Source organism: Seriola lalandi, unplaced genomic scaffold (assembly GCF_002814215.2).
Source record: "Seriola lalandi dorsalis isolate HSWRI2012SDOR001 ecotype SW California unplaced genomic scaffold, Sedor1 jcf7180002054579, whole genome shotgun sequence".
In the NCBI taxonomy this organism is placed as follows: Eukaryota; Metazoa; Chordata; class Actinopteri; order Carangiformes; family Carangidae; genus Seriola; species Seriola lalandi.
Genome location: NW_019525132.1, coordinates 871144 through 891793, shown reverse-complemented (window position 1 = coordinate 891793; position 20650 = coordinate 871144). Strand labels below are relative to the sequence as shown.

Here is a 20650-nt window from a genome sequence, read left to right as displayed (position 1 = left end):
GCCCAGACTTTTCAGCTAATAACGTAAAGTTTAAAATATTTAACTAAAAAATTGAGGTTTTAATTAAGCTAGTACTATCAGGTCAAAGCAGTAAGGCCGAGGTCTCTTAAGTTCTCTGTTGCTGCCTTGATGGAGAATCACTTTATAGAGGGCATAGATCAATTTGCGGAGACGTCACTGGCCCTATGTTCAACAGTGACAGCAGTTCACATCCATCTTAGCAGCCTTGGCCGGCTGTCAGGGACTCACTTCATCACTGGATGAGCTCCATCCCATGAAGGCATCCACCTCACCCTGAATACCTGCAAATAATTGTCCTATGTTGGTTTATAATAGTGAATATATAAGGGAAGGCTGAGTGTGCTGAAGCTTAATTTTACACTTTAGTGTCTAATAATGGAGACCTTACTAGATACAGTAACAGATGGTCCAATCTAAAATTAGCCTGATAGCTCCTGCATGATTACCCATGAACCAAATTTAGAAGGGGATAACTGTCGCCTCATTGTCGTTATCTTGATCAGATCATTTACATATTTAGTGTCAGAAGGAATTTCAGTTTTTTGTGGCTCTAATTTTCCCAGTCTGGCAAGTAGCCATTCCCTCACATGCCTGACGTCTGAAAGCTCGGCACTGAGGTCAAAGAGGAGACTTATGGACGAGCTAATCAGCTCAGGATTTTATACGCGTAATCGGAGTTTGCACTGTGATCCACTCACAGGCAAATGAAGAGACAGATTAGGCTCCATGTGTAAGTGTGAGAGTATGGATGTCTGTATGTGTGTGTGTGTGTGTGTGTGTGTGTGTGTGTGTGTGTGTGTGTGTGTGTGTATGTGTAAATACACAACTACACTAGATTTCTGTATATATAGCCTGCTGTGTTGAATAAGCGTGGCATATGTATTTTGTGAGTGTTTCCGTGTGTTACGTGTAGTTTGAGCTCACCGTGATGTCAGAAAGCAGATGTCCTCTGATCCTCCTGATGAAGTGAGGACAGCAATGGGCAGACTTCGAGTTCTGGCTTCTTCGTCCCTCCATCTGTCTCGATGTGATCCAGGAGAAACCGGATCCCTTTATTCCCCTCACACCCTGGCTAAAAGGGGACCTCTAAATTGCCTTCCTTTCCTATGCAGGAAGATGATGATAAACCACTTGAAGTAGCTCGATGACAGAAAGATTTATTTTCCTCCGAGGTGACTGATCCCATTAAGATGATAACATGGCTGAGCATCTGTTGTTATATTTAGGAGCAAGATTGAGTTCAGCAGGTTATTTTCTACTTTTAGTCAATTATAGCTTGCTTATTATATATGAGATGCAAACAACACCACAATTCTATAAATACATGAATTTTATAAACATGTCTACCTAACCCTGATAGCACTGATACAAACGGCAGTCCTTTAAAATTGTACTAATCCTGTATTATCAACCGAAATGTTCAGACTCACTTATATAATCTGATTTTTTCAATCACCTTTGGACTTAGCTCACCTCTTAATCCATCAACGATACAGTTACCTGAGCTATATATAGCAATCCATGTGTTCGTTTAAACTTTTGCTATTATCTATATTATCCGTTTTTTAACATCATCACGATGTTTTTACATGTGCTGCAATTATCTTTCTAGTAATCAGATCAGTGTAATGCCAATGTAAGCCTGCTAAAACAAGATGATGATGCTTTATGACTTCTAGTAACATGGTGACCTGAATGTGGGCCTATCAGATTTCTGTCAGATGACTGCTGTGATAAAAAAGATAAAATGACTTGTGCATGTAGTGTTTTTTGTTTTTTTTTTGTTCGTCAACAGTGAGGAATCAGAATTATCTGCAAATCCATTATCAGGATATGTGTGCAAACATGGTGCAATATGGGTGAAAGAGGGTTATTTGACACTGCAAGTGAGGTCATCCGTAACTTCTGCAATCTGAGTGAATGAAAGATTTCACTGCAACAAGAGTGGTCAGCCCAATGCTAGCAGCTATCTGAAGCTGTACAACAGTGCTTTGAGCTAAATGCAACTGGCATGCTAACATACTGATTATACCAGTATGATACCAGTTGTTTACCATGTTAACCATCTTAGTTTAACATGTTATCATGCTCACATTTGCTAATGAAATAACCTGATGATGGCACAGGATTAAAAGTTTAGGTATCACCAAAGTTATGACAGTTCATATGTAGACTAAGTTCAATGGTAGCCCACCCAATAGTTGTTGTGACATTTCAACCAAAACCGCAAATGTCAACCTGCTGTTGGCACTAGAGAAAAGGTCAGGGGATCATTAAAGTCAGAGGATTTGTTTGCTGAATAAATAAAACAGGTGGCACAGTGGTGCAGTGGTTAGCACTGTCGCCTCACAGGCCCCTGGCCAGGGGCCTTTCTGTGTGGGGTTTGCATGTTCTCCCTGTGCCTGCGTGGGTTCTCTCCAGGTACTCCGGCTCCCTCCCACAGTCCGAAGAATCTAAAGTGCCCATAGGTGTGAATGTGTGTGCAAGTGTGAATGTGTGCGCAAGTGGTTGTGTGTCTCCACATGTCAGCCCTGTGTCCCTGGGCGACATGTCTAGGGTGTACCCCGCCCTCGCCCAATGTCAGCTAGGATTGGCTTCAGCCCTCCCCCAACCCTAAAAGGATAAGCGGTATAGATAATGGATGGATGGATAAATAAAACGAAAAATTTCATGGCAATCCATTGAAACGTTGTTGAAATATTTCAGTCTGGACCAAAGAGGTGGAAAGACAACAATAAGAGACTAACATTGCCATCCATGCCGCTGATTTAATAAAAATAAATTATTTATTTATTAAATTAAAAATACACAGCATTTTATTTTATACATCCATTATATACCTTTTAAACGCATGCACAGAGAGCCATATCTGACAACGACTGTGAGTCAAAGGGAGTCATGACATACACATTTTGCCAGTATATTGTCCACTACAGCCTGAAAGAAGACAGTCACATAAGATAAAAGAATCACCTGCAACAACACTTGATTGTCGAAATGGATTGTGTCACTCTTTGACCCACTTTGATCAATCTTATTCTTTGATTCATCCCTGTCTCATGGAGGTCACTTTTGATGTTATCAGGGAAATTACAACATATGGATCCTCCTCAGCCTGCAGGTCAAAGGTTAACTGAGAGTGAAGGAGGATGTTAAAGCACTTGGTTATAGAGTTCCTCTAAGACAAAACGAGTATGTCATCACATGCACTCTACTATCTCATCATTAAACTGTAATTTGTCATTATCTGTCATTGTCATAATCAACCGTCATTATCTACCCTATCCCACGCCTTGTAGGAATTACATAATTGAAACAGTGACAACATTCAATCATTTAATCAGTTAATAAATTACAGCTGCTTACAATCCAATTGGACTTTCTGAAACCCCACCTGTTGAGTAGTTACAAAGGTAAGGGAACACATTATTCATTCACCTTACATTTTATGAGTTTAACATGAATACAGCCACAACTTCGGAGCGCCATCAGATATGGTGTGAGACAGATTTTACACTAATGTGTTTGGTCAAGAGGAGCAGTCAGGAGTGGTGCTTATTCACAGAGATTGGCCCCCCTCTAACAGGCTCACATAAACTTTTGACCTGGAGTTAAAACACACACAATTTCATAAACCTCAAACATTTTAGTCAAAATATATTTGAACATGTGATTTAAATGACTCTGCAAATACAGCTGCCCTATTTTTTTGTTTTGTTTTACAGTGGTTGGGTGTGACACTCAGAAAATTACCTCAGATATGATGTAAATTCAGTGAAAGATGGGAGTCTCTGATTGATTTCTCAACACACTGGATTTGCTGTAACTCTCCCATTAACTACTGGACATGTACGTGATCTTCTGCTTTTTCAAGCTGCTTGACCCTTTGAACTCACAGAAAAACAAAATGTGACAGGTACATCTTCAGCAAATACAGTAACACAGATGTGTGGGTTAGGTGTGTTTATATTACAGGTGGAACTTGAAACATGGAACTCCCATGAGAAAACTCCCATAAAAGAGCAATAAAAAAATATCACGGGCTGACTATTGTTTCATGAAAAAAATACACAAGATTATAACAGGGTTGGTTTCGTTTGTTGGCTTTGAATGGCATTAATACTGAGCTGAGCCTAAGGCTTAATAATTCAAGGAAAGGTGGGGCTCCAGGCCTGGGGGGTTATGATTAACGATTAATGATTGTTCTTAAGATATTTTGTCGAGTTTGGGGCTTTGATTTCAGAATTGGTGCTTTTCCTACCCCACTGAGACAGAGCAAAGCAGTGAGGACTGAACCTACAATCCTCCATTTCTGGGCCTTTTTCACACCTGACATTTTGAGTTGTCATAGTAAGAAAAGCACAGGTGCTGCTGATAACATTAACAATAGCTCTGGTATATTCATGTTCCTCTTTAAACCACGACCCTGAAACGAAAGCAATAACCAATAACCACCACTGATTTTTTCAATATATACACCAGTTCCTACTGTGACATGTCAAAATTTCTGCTGGGGAAAATCCCCAATCACAGTGATGATATGTGCTGAATCTGAATGTTAACATCTACATTCACCCTCAAATGCACATGACTGATTTGTGATTTTTACAGGGTCTATCATTCAAAAATTCAGTTTGATTTTCACACAACTTTTTATTTATTTTTAAAACGTAATGTTCTCCTTTATTCATGTCCTGATTTCTGTTGCCATTAAGTCACAGTGAGGATATTTAGGCTATAAAGTAGAATGAGTGATAGTTTTTTTTATCTAACTCCATTTCTTCTTCAGATGTAAAGCCGTCTCCATTGCACAAATACTGTCAGATAACCCTCTAACATCATGGCTGTAGCCACTGAAGACATTGAGCTTCTTGACATCTGCATATTTTTTTTTGTGTTTGGTAGATGTATAAAATGTACTGAAAATGTAATTGGGCATTTAACTGAGTAAGTAAAAGCTCTTCCCCCTTAGCACACCATAGTCCTAAATGATAGATCACTGATTAGCCCTCTTCCCCCCGTCAGACATCAGACACTCTTCACAAATACAAGTCTACTTGGCAAATGGCTCCATGTCCTGCTGCTGCTGCACCAGTTTGGTGGAAATCAGCACAAATTACGCATTTGTTTATCCTTTACCACTGTTTTGACCAGAATTGTGGCTCCACCCACTGAGACCAGTCCAACCAATGAGCTCTTCCCTGCTTAGGAGGAGTGATCTGGATATCTAAAACTCCGGTCGGCCTGTTCATTGTACTGAGTCAGCGGCCATGCGCAAATGGATCCAGAGGAGGGCTGTGCTGTGTAGGCTGTAGTCTACATAAGATCTCCGCCTGCGGGACTTCTGCACTCACACCTTCCAGTCGCACTGATCTTAATGAGGAAAACATAAATCCAGGAGAGTCTTGACGGGTACCTTGGGATCATTTCTTCAGCAAAGCCCCCTCCCCCTCTTCCCTCCTCTCATGACTGACCATCTCGGACCACGGATGCAGAGAGCAGCAACGATGCGGCGGCTCCGCTCTTAACTCGTTGGACCCCCCGCCACCCACTCCCCCCTTTCTCGCTCTTGTTTTTGCCGGTTCTAGCTGAAGGAGGCTGAATTAATTCAGGATGAAGCTCAAACCGAACCAGACCAGGACATACGATGGCGAGGGCTTCAAGAAACGAGCAGCGTGTCTGTGCTTCAAGAATGAACGTGAAGAAGAGGTAAGAGACCCCGCAGTGTAACACTGTATAAATGGACCTTTTGAACAAGATACAGCGGTTGTATATGACTTTGTGGCCTAGTCATCCCCCTATCTGCACCTAGTCATTCAGACAGCACAGGGAAGGCGGGGGGGTGGGGGGGCTGAATAAAATTGACAATAATTTTCAATAATAGATATGGGTTTTGATTTATCACGTTTCTTTCTATGTATAACTACATTTACACAGTTTTTATGTTTCTCTCGAGGCCAGTGTTTTGGTTTGTGTTTCTGTGCTACTGGTGCTGCTGCTGATGCGCCTTGGGCTATCCAGTTTAGGCTAGTTCGAGGAGCACGTAGAGAAAAGAGAAAAATGAGTGTTGTCAAGTTAACTTCACTTAGCAACATACGAGTAACGGTAATGGTTTTCAAAATTAACCCCCTCTTGACTAAGAATCCCATCGAAACAGTGCTTTGACTTAACACGAACCTCTTATTTTGAAGATATATTCGCAGTACTTCCTTTTAACCTCTACCTAGCTTGAAGTAGCAAACAGAGGGGGCGAGGCGCTCTGTTGCACGTTTCCTTGAATAGCGGGTCCAACATCGGCTTGTGTTGAGCGAGGAGACGAGAATATAGGCTACAAGTCTGTTATTAAATATATCTGTCAAATGTCGAGTCACTTCATCACTTTTAATAAGCACGGCAGCGTAAGCATCCATGACCAGGCAGTTGCCATTCATGATAATGCTGCATCCCGCCGGCCTTGAGCGGGCAGCTGCGTAGCAATTATGTAGATGAGGATTTAAAGGGGCCTTCATCACGTAAATAATGAATATGGGGTGACAGACTTTTAATGCAATTATGTCTTTTCCCGGTGATATACAACACAGTAGACCCACTTTAAAGGGGATTTACGTAGTCTTCAGCAGTAGTTTCCACCCCAGACGTTATTAAAAATACATTAGCTGTGATATTCCCAAGATATTAACCCATTAAAAGAGATAACGCATATTTAGCACTTTAAGATATTGTTGGCTGTTATTTTTGTTTTTGTTTTTTTCTACAAAATGTGTTATGTATTTTTTTGTTGTTGTTTTTTTACATTTCCATGCAATATTTAATATGCAACATCCAAAAACAAAAAGCCAACAAAAAAACCAGTGGACCATATCTAATACAGATGACATAAAATGGTACACAACTGTATAAACTGAACAAAAAAATATATGAATTTTAAAAAAGGCTAGTCTAAGGGATGCCGGAAACATTAACAACCTCAAGTTGTAGCATTCGGGGCCACAGTCCAGACAGAGCCCATGTTTTACTAAGTACTTTGAGTTATGTTTTTGGTTACTCACAACTTATTCTTGCATACATATACAGTATGTTTGCCTGGTAAGTTAGGACCATATATGTGGGGTCATATCGAACTTATTCTGACATATTTTTGCATGTCTAAATTTAGCCTCCTCTTTCAGCGTGGCATAAACAAACTGTTACACAATATAGAGTAAAAACAGTCCAGTCTGGTGTCACTAGACACAAGCATATCCGCTCACTTACATGTGAGCAGATGTTATGTCATCATCATGTCTGAGTTTTAGGTGTAGGATCACAAAAGAGATTTTTATAAAACTGATGATATAAGATGAGAGATTTTTGTCTTCATTTTATATTTGTTGTTCTAAAGACGTGTTCCTGCACTTTTTGCACTCTTTCCTAATTATTTTCAGAACTTGTTTGTAAACTTGTTTGCTTTTCTTAAAACTTGTAATTACAGGAAAGATCAGTCAGAGAATATTGTGACAACAGAAGTGTGTAGGTGTGACCATCACCCTGAGGATTGTCAGGCTCTGACAAACATGTCTGCTCATGTAATCACAGAGATGACACTGCTTGAAGTAAGAGAACCAGTCTGGTGGACTGATTGCGATCTTGGGCGATAACAATATCCATTTTCTGCTTAAAGAAGCTTGAGGTATTGGGATTTGTGGCATCAATACTTTCCTTACACACACGCCTACACACACACAATCGGTTCCTAGACACAGGAGAACCAACTGTGGTGAAATAAGAGCCACACATGCTGCTAGAGTGTTTTGTTTTGTAGAGGAAGGAAGAAAGCTGAGCCCTCAGGGCGAGGTACTCTGACAGCAATTAAAGTCCTAACAAGGGAAAGCGGGAACCTGACAGTGCAGAGGGATAGCAGTGATAGCTGAGTTGGGCCACCTGAGTGTAACAACATGTGAGCTGCTTGGGGCCTGTCGCCAAGAGAGTTGGCACTTTAATTATTTTACATCAGAATAGTGAAATGATAGGTTGTATAAACCCATAATTAAATAAGTAGACCTAATGTGTTTTTTTTTTTGAGCGATTAATTGAATGAAGACTACTGATTCATACATTTAATGCATATCAAAACAAATGAACTTTTGTACATGTATTAAAACTTTATGTTTAAACATCTTAATATTATTGGATATTGTGAAGCGCACAGTGAAAGCCACAAGTTTGTGGTTGCGCAACCGATGAACAACTTTTGGGAAACGATTTCATTAACTTTCATTCATTTTTCAGAAGTAATAAAATTTCAGTCAAAAGTACAGTTCCAGTACGACTTTAAAGCTGCTACAATCAATATTTTCATATTAGCAATATTACTAAATAACTATGTGTAAAGTGAAAAGAATCAATCACCCACAGAGAATTATCACTCAGGTCTGCAGTTCCTGTCTATACATATTTTTTTGTTTTACTTCCTGTCACCTCTTTGTTTTGGTTTGTCTGTCTCCCACCGTAAGGCAGACAAAGTTAGCAATTAGCTGCTGAACATATTCTAGCATCTATCATCTAAAAAGCCAAATATTTCTCTCAGGAGTGGGTGTAGAACAAAAACAGAGGACTTACATTTGACAGGGGGCCAAGAAGATGACTCCAAATGAATGATGATGTTGCTTTGAATCTGTTGGATGGATAAATAAGCATCTGTTTGCCAACAAGTTTACTATATAAAATTCATAAAACCAACAAATCATTTATTGCTCTTTTAATTTAACTGTCGAAATCCTAATTTCTGAATCCAAACTTTAAATTCTACCATTTAAAATCCTTTTTGTTTTGTTCCGTGATTGAGAAGCAACCTGATGTGTGACGTATTCTGTTGGTCGGGCTTTTATCAAACTTTATTGCAACACCTTTCGTGCATCAGTTAGAATGAGATCGATGGTTTGCTATCTCTGATCGAGACAACAGTTGTAGCAATAACCTCCATGTGCATCAGATTATGACCAAGAGGCTTGATCACTGCAGCAGATTGTAAATAGTGTCATACTGGAAATGGTACAGTGGTTATCGGTGAGTGGATGCTTCACCATAAAAGGCGCTCAGTCTCTCTCTCCCTTTGCCTCCTGCTGTTCGTCTCTCGCTTTCCCTCTTTATGACTCCACTTATTTGTTGATACCTGTATAATGCAGCGACTGTGTTACTGTCGTAGCGCTATTGATTCTGCCCCAGCACTTGTGTACTTGAGTGTCTTAAGACTTGCCATCACTCTCTGCTCCCAGGACCCGGCTTGGCCTGGCATTTGGAGCCTTCTTTATTTGACAGCTACAGGCGTCCCTCCTTGGGGAGGAGGAGGTGTTTATGTCCTCCAGAATATTCCTGCCTGCTGTCCCCGTGTGAAGGCATGCCACAGGACTTACCATCAGAGCCAGTGTTTTACTACAAGTGGCAGTTCTGATATGTCAAACTGAGTTAAAAATGAGTGATCTTTCTTTTCTAAATCCCTTGCAAGAAGCTTGTTTGTATTGTTAGATGGATTTCTGGGTAACAGAGGTCAGCTGACGCCAGATGTGTCTGACATTTGAACATAGCCTTTTTCATTACACAGAGGAGATTTACTGTATGTTGCCCTAGAATTTGCCCACCTCTCTTTCCACAGTGGGGGCCCCTGTGAAGTGGTGTGAGTTGACAGTAAAATGTAACCGGGAAACACTACAGTATTTCCTCTGGGGTTTTCTCCTTCACCCTGCCCCTCTTTCCAAATATAAGTGGGGTTTCTGTGCTCAGGGCTCAGCTGTCTTCTGACCGCTGACCTGTCATGACGGTGTGAGTTATTTTGTTTTGGTTTTTTCATCATGCTTTCAAACGTAGCCTGTGGGGTTAAGAGCGGGGCATAGATCTTGATGTGTAAGAGATTACCAACCAAGGTGGTTCTACAGTTGTAGGACTGTAGAGTAGATCCACAAATTTAACAAAACAAAGATTACGATTTGTTTTTAGAACTTTAAACACTTTATTTTTATATAATTATTCAGTGAATGTGCTGGGTTTCTAAAACTTGTCCAAGTTACTTTGTGCTGAGAGAGATGAATCGAAGCAGACGGTTGAACGCTTGATTTTGTTGTGTCCATTAACCAAACCCCTGCTGCTCCCTCTTATAAAACTAATAAGCTGCATTCATCTCAGCAGCACATGCGAAAATACAAATCCTTAATTATATGCCGTTTGTAATATGTCGATTCAGTGCTCTACATTCCTTAATTCATTAAAACGCAACTAAATGTAGCCTGCACTGTCGTCCGAGGATGGACATCAACCAGAAGATAAAAATGGAACAGGCAGAGCAGAGATCTACTTTGTCCTCGCTGCCCTGGAAGCTCTGCGGCTTTTGTTTTGTATACAACCCACACTGTTGGCTTTTGGACACGTTGACACAAGCGATCTCCCTGTAAGCCTTGTTGGCTGCAGCTCAGCACGCAGACACACACACACACACACACACACACACGGTCAGACAGTGAGGGCCAGGTGTAAGAGCGCTCTGAAATCTCTTAACACATCCAAAACACAAAGAATGAATGAATCTTTCATTACATCATAGCACTTAAATGGCCCATCCTTCATGGAAGTACTTCAGACAATAAAAGCATATATGAACACAGATGTTCAATTAAGCCCTTGCTTTATATGACACACGCATTCCTAGACAACAAAATCATAAAGAGCTTCTTAATCTTCCAAACAAAGATAATTGTTTTTATTAAATACCCCTTACTCAGTTTGTGACAAAAGGACTAAAGCTCACAATCAACTTGTTTTTAGCGCCAGGCCATCCTGTTCCTCTCAGACTTGACTGAAGCAGGTTACGAGGTTCAACTTTGCACATTTCCTCCAGTTTGCACTCTGCTGAGAAGACGTCATGTTCTGCACTAGCTCTGCTCGTACAGTTACTGTAAGCACGCCCTCTTTTAGCGCGCACCACTTACTGTAAACTGTATAAGACCCACACCTGTTGTATGGGATGAACACCTCCCCGTGTGTTTTTTTTTTTCTTCAACCTTTTCATCTGCAGAATATGTTTACTGAGCGTGCACACACTTAATCCACAGCTTCATACTCGACATTCGTGCCGTGAAGTCACACTCACGCAGCCCCGTCCACGTCCTTCCCCCTCATCCTAACCTACATCGTCTGGGAATAAGCAGGTGGCTGAGTTAGGTGAGCGCGGCACGTGAGAAAGGCAGCAGCCGACGAGCGCTCACTCTCAAGGCCCCAGGCATGTGCCGTCCAATCGGTTTGGCCCTTGGCCCTCGGGCCTTAGAGAAGCCTCAGAAGGCCTCAGCAGCCACAATCCCATTAGAGAACACAAGGGAAGATATACAAAAGCTGAGTTAGGATTAAGTGACAGGCTGACTCCTCTGGCAGATTACTGGATATGGTGATAGGATGGGTGGCAGAGGTGGATGTCACCGTATGTTGCGCAAGCTGCTAAACATATGTTTCTCTCTTTAATGCATATATATTTACATTTAATGCTTGTGTAAAATGATTTCTGAATTGGCAAGGGTGCATGAGAGGTGGTAATATGATCATAAGCAAAAAGATGACAAGTTTGAGTGACCTTGAATGAGACTCTGCTGCCTCTAGGGTGCCTTTAACTTGCCCCCATCTCATGTAACAGATTCATTTGTATGCTTGCGTCAGATTGAAATCCAAAAAAACCAGCTAGTATGGCAAATGAAATGCGGTAAGATATAGTAAATACAGTCGAATCACAAGTAAATGAACCACCGGAGGCTGTAATTGAATCCCGATTAACAGCTTTTTCTTGTATTGGCTGCTGATATCACTACGGCCCGTGTCCCTTCTCAGGCTGTGTTTAAATGATGACTTAATTGCTCCATGCAAATGCAATAATGTTTACAGCAGGTTTGCTCGTGTCTGTTGTGGTTGCTATATGGATACTGGCCGAAACCGCAGACACAGGCACATCTGATCCGTGCGTATCGGTGTCCACTGCAACTGTAGTGTAATTCAAACCAGGGCGCTCAGGGGAGCGCTGATAGAATTCCAGTGGCTCATGCTGGGTTTACATGCATTGTTCGCCGGGGTCATGTTGTGTCGGAAACGCTTCGATACTGACCTTGATTGAGCTTTATCACGGAGGCTAGTGAAATAAACATTTATATATGTATATGTATATGTATATACTTAATAAAAACAATAAGATAAAGTTTTGTTCCAGTTAGTCAACATCAGCTCAAAGCACTGCTATAAAGGTTTGTGTGTGATATTTAAATATATAATCAGAATCAACAGTTTAAGTTGACATGGAATAACCCCAATAGCACATTCTCATACTTCCATGTACTTATTTCACTCAGAAGACTGTTTCCGAGGACTGTTTATTTGTGAGATTGAAATGTTTAATGGACGTTGTGGTAGATTTAGGATCCTGTAAGCAACAACTGAGAATAAATAGCTGAGGCACCACTAGTCATCAGTCATCTGTCCTTGAGACCTGAGTCAAAGGGTAATGGCTTATGTCAAAGTGCTCGGTTTCAGTGTGACACTCTAAGTCAAGGCCACCGAAAAGAGGGGTGAAGTCACTGAGGCAAATCTCAATCAACAATTGGGTGCCAGAAAAATGTTCCCTCCGCAACTAAACCAAGTAAGGAGAAAATGGTTCTCCTGTTCCTTCAGGTTGTGACTTCATTGCCCCTCCACCCCCCAACCCCCACCCCCCGATATGACGAGTGACTGTGTCTCCAAGAGGCAAACAAAGTCGCAGTGAAAGAAAAAAGTCTGAGACGCTCTGTATTCCCTAAAGTTTGGGTTTTCTCCGACAGGTTCTGCTGGTCAGCAGCAGTCGGCACCCGGACCAGTGGATCGTCCCTGGAGGAGGGATGGAGCCCGAGGAGGAGCCGTGTGGTGCCGCGGTGCGAGAGGTGTTTGAGGAGGTGAATAAAGCTGTGGCATTGTTTTGTTTTGTTTTGCTTTAACTTCATATTAACCAAGTCTCTACCCCCAAATTGAGGTCATTTTGTGCAATCACAAGGCAAAGGACATACCTACATCGAAAGACCACCTGTCCATTATAGAACAAGGATCTAAAACCGCATGTAAAAAAACTGATCTTTGGAAGTTGGTTACAGCTGTTGTTGTAAAAGTCCTCTGTCCTGCAAATGTCTGTGTTCGAACTGCAAGAATTACCACATCATTCTTGTGACAAGGGCCAAAACTACCCTGAGAGAAACCATAAAAGGATTGTCTCTATATCTGCATCAATAAAGGAAAAAGTAATGAAGGAATATAATACGGCTGTAATATTATAAAAAAAATATAATATATACGCAACATTTTACAGAGTGACTTCGCAGTTTTGGGGTGAAAGTCTGTTCAGAGGTCATTTGAGACAACACATGGCTGCTGGGGACATTACACCTGCCATGTTTTGGATAGGGAAAGCTCTTTGTAGTCATTATTGTCATTAGAAATCTTGCAAAACAGCTCAAGTACACATCTGTGCATCCTCGGAGTTACCCGTGACTCTCTCACGTCCTTGCCAGCGTTCATTTCCAGTAAAAGAAACGCTCTGAAATGACCAGAATTGGAGTTGCTGTAGTTGGCAGCAGCATGCATGCTAAGGGTGAGATTGTTGAAGGGCCACGGTGTCAGTAGCTGGGTGACTGAGGAGCCCGCTGGTATTCCAGAGGTCCCGCCGGTTGAGAACGCTGTGTTCTCAGTCACGTCAGTGGTCTAAACTTGGCTTCTCGCTGGATTCCTGTGCATTCACGGACCCGGCAGCCCAGCCCACTGGACACATCAGTGGGACAGAGTGACACTTGTGAAGTATGCTGAGAAGGAGAAGGGACAGATGTCATATGTCTTGACAGTAATTTGAATCCTGTGAAGTGCAGCAGAATTAATAAAACAACTGTTAGGTGTTATGAAAGGGACATAATTACATTTCCGTAATAAAACTCTTTCCGGATTCATGCCAGGTTTTTTCCAGGCGACGGGGCAGTACAAATGATTCATAATGATGACTATTATTATATAATGTCCTTCTGAAGACTTCTCTATCGTCAAACCAGTCCAAAATACAACACAGTTCCACATAGACATGATTATATCTTTTAAGACGAATGATGATTGTAGCTTCTACAAAACCTGAAGAAGCTGTGAGGCCACAGAAGACAAAAATAAACCCCCCCAAAAAACATCTCAGTCTTGGCTCATGGGTGTATTGTGCAGTTTAGTTCTGAATGTTTTCATGCTACGGTAATTGTCAAGCATTTCTATATCAAAACAAAGCATGGGAGGTAGCAGTTGAGTTCAGTACATAGAGGTGGACCCGAAGTTCTTTAAAACACTGAGATCTAATACACAACACCCATTGTTGTGACACAGAATATGGTCTGTGGTTTGACCACTGCCTTTCTCTTGTTTTCAGCCTCTATTCATGTGTCTGATTTGTGTTGTACAAAAATGTCCTCTACTGTCTGTCTGTTATGTAGAGTTGAACCAGTAAGTAATGATTTCTCTTCTTTTCCTCTTCAGGCCGGTGTGAAGGGCAAGCTAGGACGCCTGCTCGGTGTATTTGAGGTAAGCCTTTCAAATACGTATATTGAAGTGTACAGATTACCATATAAAATGTCCACCTTCAAATTGAAATTCCCAGTATGTGTCAGGATGCCTGGCTAATAAACTTCACTGTGGTTCTAGTATGTATTTTGCATTTAATAGTCTGCTGCGTTGACAGGAAAGTTGTAGCTCGGTGCTTATCGACACTCATGTGGAAATCTAATAATAAATAATAAATAAATTTGTGTAATCATTTATACAAGGAGATAAATTAAGTAAAACTGAAAAAAAAATTGCTATTATCGTCAAATAATCAGTTTCCTTTTCCTTCTGATCCCTAAAGCAAAACCAAGATCGAAAGCACCGGACGTACGTGTATGTGTTGACTGTGACAGAAACTCTGGAGGCCTGGGAAGACTCAGTCAACATAGGTACAGTTTCCCTTCAGCTTCTTATCACTGTTTGCAGATGCAATGTGTGTGAGTGTGAGAGTGTGTGTGTGTGCTGAGGGCTGTCATACCTTTTTACAAAATACTATGTCTTTTTATTAATGTGTATGCCACTGTACTGCGTGGAGACTCTATGGGCAGTGAGGTATGCAGTGACAGCAGGTGCCTGTAAATCTAGGGCACTGATCTTGGCTGCAGTGGTTCTGTGGCTGCAGTACATTATTGCTGTCAGTAGTGTAAATCAGTGTAAACCAGAGCCTGCTGCATCTGCTGCTCTCTTGTTTTGAAAGAGTTCATAGCACATGTGCTGAATATTTTTGTGTATGCATGGCTTCACATTTGTAGGTACGTCATATTTTCATATGCATAAGCATTGGATAATGTGTGTGGTTTCTCAAGATGCAATATCGACCTTCACTTTGCAAAATATTCCAGTCCTGCTTCACATTATACTTCCAAATTTCAGTTAATCCAGTGAACTGTTTCTTCCTTATAGCCGAGAGAATAACATTAAAGCTGTGACTGTGAAGCTTACGATTTCCTTGATGTTTGCTGCATAGATACCAGAAGAAATAGCTTTGATACAGTTTAAAAACAACCAGTGGAAAAGGAAAAAAAGCATCTAGTGTGTTTGATGCAGGCTGTATTACATAAGTATAATGTAATATGAAAGCTTCCTTTGACTCATGCATCAATCTCTGTCTCCCTCTGCAGGCCGTAAGCGGGAGTGGTTCACGGTGGACGAGGCCATCAAAGTGCTGCAGAGCCACAAACCCGTCCACGCCGAGTACCTACGGAGGCTCCAGCTCAGCTGCTCCCCGACCAACGGTAACTCCATCCTCCCGAGCCCGCCACCAAACGACAACTACCCCCATTACAGCGCCACCGCCACCACCACGCCCTCGACGGGGAGCGTGTTGGGCTCCTCTTGCAGATAGGACTGCACCTAAACCCTCTGTCCTGTCCAGCTTGGACAGTTCACTGAAAGTCTGTACAGTCTTGCATGAATCTAATGACTTTTTTTTTTTTTTTTTGGGTTACGGCTCTCTTGTATGTATAATTTCTAGTCTTAGCTGCAGGACAGACCAAAGCCATTGCCAGGACTGTGTCAAAGACTCACGTGACTGAGCAGGAGAAGCTGGTAAAGCTCATATCTCTGAGAGAAAAAGACAAACTGTGGATATGGCTAACTCAAGAACACCTTTCATTTGCTGGCAAACACCGGACTGATGAGCTGAAGTTTGGGAAGAGGAAGCTGCAGACTCTGCTGGTGAAGGAATGCCTTACAGAAACTTTGTATGAATGTTGTATTTGGGTTCTTTTACTTCACTAACGGTCATTTTTTTTTATTTTCTTTTTAGCAGAATGGATATGCTTTCTAGTTAATAAAAGGGTAATTGACCCCAAAGCACGTCCATGTGGGGAATGTTTCTAGACTGAATAATGTCTTCATCATCAACCTATGATGATAACAACCAAATATTATATTATATTACATGGATCTAACTTTTAAAAAAAAGACACCTGAGCATTGATGTTTCAAGAGTCTCCTCTTTTTCATTTTAATGTGAAGTGGGATTTTTTCTTTACATTAATCATTAGTTAACTAAAATGATACATCCTTCCCCACATTGCTTTTTCAAAACTACAGATGTGGGTGTTGAAAATAAAAGTAACTAACGTGAAAGTTTGTATTAACATAAAATACAAAAAACAAGAGAACAAAATGAAGTGAAAGTTGCCCTGATAAAAGCCGTCAGTGAGTTGCTACCTCAGTAAGCCGAAAACTGGATCCGAGTCATGACGCTGGTCGATATCCTTTGACACAACACTGCTGTGTTTATAGTTAAACTTCAGCCAATGCCTCCGAATTACAAGTCAGCTGACCTTGACTGATCCAACAGACTGGCCTGTTGTCTGTTTTAAAGCCACATACCTTTCACCATGGCTTGGTGTTTCCCATGTTGTCAAAGTGAAAGTATTTAATGATGCAAAGGTATTATGTGCTGCCTTGAATCATGGTTGGGGGGGTCGAACGACTTTATTTCAACATAATATAAAAAAAAACACTTTACCTTGAATGAAAATAATGGTGATTCACTGTTGTCACAGTTTAAAGTGTATCATGGTGCTGCAAGGCAATTTAGTTAAAGCGACCACCAAATTGATTTCCATGTACAGTATGATTGTGTTTGTTTACCTTCTACAAGTAACTAAGATTACTTATTTCTAGGGCTGCAACTAATGATTATATTCATGATTGATTAATCTGCCAATAATTGTTTTGATTAATCTAATTTATTGATGACCGGAATAAGTGACCTGTAGTGAAAAATACCCATCTCAGTTTCTGTCAGTCGACTGATTGTTTTCAGCTCCGCTTGGATCTCGTAAAGGTCTGAAGAGTTTGCTTCTCATATCATAAACTCTGCCAGGAAAACAGGTTTTAGTGGTGCAAAAAATAAAAATAAATTCAGCTTTAATTCTCATCATAATTTACCCCCCCCCCACCTTGTTTCCTGTCTGCCTCTTATTGTTTTATATTGTCAATTAAAGGCAAAAAATCCCCTCCTCAAAAATATTCTAATTTAAAAAAAACACACAACTGAATTATCAACATAAAGTCAATAAATCCAAAGAAAAATGACTCTTTATCACTATTTTTTGCTTATTCATCCACCCACTCACTCCTGTGTCGACAGCTGAATGACGACTATAGTAACCATACAGAGATTTGTAAATAGCTTTGAAGAGAAACATTGAAAACGTGTTTTTAACCTGAATGAACCTGTAAAAAAAACTCTTAATATTTTATATATTTTTTAACAATGTACAAATGGCAGAAAAAGACGTGTAGAAAAACCTCACTGAGTATGTACAGTACAGGATGTTTGTATCAACTACAATGTGCCACAGGTTGAGGATATGAAGGTTGGTTGGTTTGTGTTTGAGTGGAATTAATGCATTTTAAAACGTGATTTGGTGAATTCCACATGGTTGTCCGTAATGAATCGAGGGTTCAGTTTCAGAATGGGATGTTCAAAGACAGCACAAAATTTGGTTGACAAAAAAAAAATTACATACTGGATCCTCAAAATATTGAGGTGTTGCATAAAGAACTTTAATGCATTTCTTTTTTAAAACAAAATATATATATGATCATGCCAATTAACTTGTGTTTGTTATAGACAAGCAAGCACACAAGTGTGAGTATTAATGAGTACAGATAAAATTATGAAATCTGTGTTTTTTTAAATAAAGATACTTAACATTTTTTGGGGAAAAATCTGCCGTTTTAGAAAATAAAGGCAGGATGGTAATGATCAGAGCAATGTTTTGGAGGTTTGGTAAGAAAATGAAAAATACACTTTCACAGACAAATGTTTATTCAAACTGTTTCATCGGTGTAGAAACGTATCTCCTCTTTTAGATTTTTCCCATTCAGCACAGACTTGTGTCGTTTCAAAACCATGATGGGTCACTGCTCCATCATGACGTCTTGTAGCTGCACAGTATCATAAACTCTGATATATCAGTTCAGCTATCATCAGCTTTCAACCGTGTCTGACGGATAAAATAAGGTCTCCAACCACCTTAAACCTCTGCGTGTGTGTGTGTGTGTGTATGTATTGTGGATTGATGAACATGAAATATGATGTGCCAAATTAAAAAATTGTCGGTCTTCAGATGGGGGAAAAAAGAATTTGATGTCAACATTATACAGACCTGTAGGTCGGCACGTTTGTGATATAAACATTGCTTGATAAAGTTCATTGATGTTATCTCAGAATGTAATCATTAATCATGTGAAAAGGTGTGTCTTTATAGAGACTGACTGCATCTTCCATTATTGAAATTTTAACTAGGCAATTATTCTTTACCCCATACTGTTAACACCCACTTGTCATGTAACTGAGCATATAAGACCATTTCAGACTATTATCTAAATCAACAAAAATGTAACTTAAACCCCTTCATCTTGATGTTTTTCACCTTAACGCCACTTGGTGCTCCATGAAACACTTTTTTTTTTTCTCCACTTGTTGAAATGCTGTTTCATGTTTAGGTCTATGTTGATCTGTGACTGTGTACTGGGTAAAATACGACACTAAGGAAAAGAATTCCACAATAAAAAAAAAAAAAGTGCTTAAATACAGAAATGTAAGACAGCCAGGGCACGAGTGTCCACTAAATGACTGTTGTTTTGTGGATTTGGACACCTTGAATGTTTGCTGAACACATTGTAATGTCATACGGATGTGTGTGTGGCAAACTGTCACCATTTGTTCCTGAATATTATGCACAGAAAAGTTTAATGTGAAAGTGATTTAAAGAGCTGGACTGGAAAGATTGTTTTTTGAGAAAAGATTGCATTAAAGGGGAAAAATCTTATTGCAACAGTTGGTTAATGTTCATTCATTTCATCATGATTCAGAATGTATGAGCCATATAACTCTTAATTAATAATGATTCAGAGGCTTTATTTTGGGAAGCAGCAATAGGCTACGACAGGAAAGGATAATGAGAGGTCCAGCGGATGATGACCCATTAGAAAACCTTTGAAGGTTTAGTGTATTAATAGATTTGGAGTTATGGCCAGATTAACCTGCTATTATATGGCCCTGCGGTAAAAATGTGGGCCATTTCCCACCCACACCCTCCAATCTCAGCAGGGATTAACCTCTGTAATGTTATACATTTATTAGCCGATGTTTTGGGTTAGACACTTTGCCCAGTATCAAATGACGGGGGCCATAAAACTACATTTTGACTCTGGGACCAGATTCAAGACCAGTTTAACCCTGAAGCCCTTATATTTACACAAATCCAGGTTTGTTTGGAAGTACCTGAATATATTGTAATATCTTAACAATAGAAGATAATGACAAAGAAGTTGGTCTTTGTTCTCATCTGGGAATCAAACAGGCTGGGCAGCCGCCTGTAGCGCAGTGTCAACAGCAACAAAGAGCCATTGTGGAGACTTATTGCCAAATAAAAACAGACTCCATCATAAATGTCTGATAGTGATTAGAGGTAAAATTCATGGCTATAAAAGTTGCTCAAATTACACTTCACAACTTGTATAAAGTTCCTCTCCCTGGAAATTCACTGGCGTTGCAATTGGCAGCAGTTTCTCCTCACAACTCAAGCCAAGAGAGCGGTGCTGTGGTCCAGTGTGGGAAACTGATCAAACAGAGAACGATCCACTCTCAAAGATGTCTTTTGCATACTCATCACTATGTGGGGTCACCGAAGTAATTGATACATAAGTCAGTATCAGTAGAGAATATTTGGTATGTTTATGAACAAAATAATAATAAGGGGTTGGAGAAGTATTCAGACGGATCCTATACTTAAGTAAATGTAGTAATACAGTTTAATAATACTCCAATACAGGTCAATATTGTGCTATCACAATTTTAGTTAAGCAAAAGTACAAAAGTTAACAACAAATTGTACTGTAAATGTAGGCCTAGTAAATGTGTAAACATTTTGTTCTACCTGATCAATGTGGAGCTAGTTTTAAAGCAATAATTTAACATTTTGACTCTTACATCTGTCCATTTAATATAGTAAGGCTGGAGTTAGCAGCTGCTTAGCATAGGTCAGCAGAAAGGTCT

General features: G+C 40.2%; 1 protein-coding gene across 1 annotated transcript; it reads left to right on the top strand.

Moving 5' to 3' along the window:
- Nucleotides 1–5285: 5285 nt before the first annotated feature.
- On the top strand, nucleotides 5286–19427 carry nudt4b (nudix (nucleoside diphosphate linked moiety X)-type motif 4b). Its single transcript, XM_023417980.2, has 5 exons — nucleotides 5286–5730; nucleotides 12843–12953; nucleotides 14557–14601; nucleotides 14924–15011; nucleotides 15744–19427. The coding sequence occupies exons 1-5, from the start codon at nucleotides 5635–5637 to the stop codon at nucleotides 15965–15967; spliced, it is 564 nt and encodes a 187-aa protein (XP_023273748.1). The 5' UTR covers nucleotides 5286–5634; the 3' UTR covers nucleotides 15968–19427.
- Nucleotides 19428–20650: the final 1223 nt, after the last annotated feature.

Bases quoted from the DNA above. Each gene is read 5' to 3' on its own strand.
- nudt4b (XM_023417980.2), top strand. From the start codon at position 5,635: ATGAAGCTCAAACCGAACCAGACCAGGACATACGATGGCGAGGGCTTC. The intron at 12,954-14,556 runs GTGAATAAAGCT...TTTCCTCTTCAG, and splicing joins TGCGAGAGGTGTTTGAGGAG to GCCGGTGTGAAGGGCAAGCT. The intron at 14,602-14,923 runs GTAAGCCTTTCA...TGATCCCTAAAG, and splicing joins GCCTGCTCGGTGTATTTGAG to CAAAACCAAGATCGAAAGCA.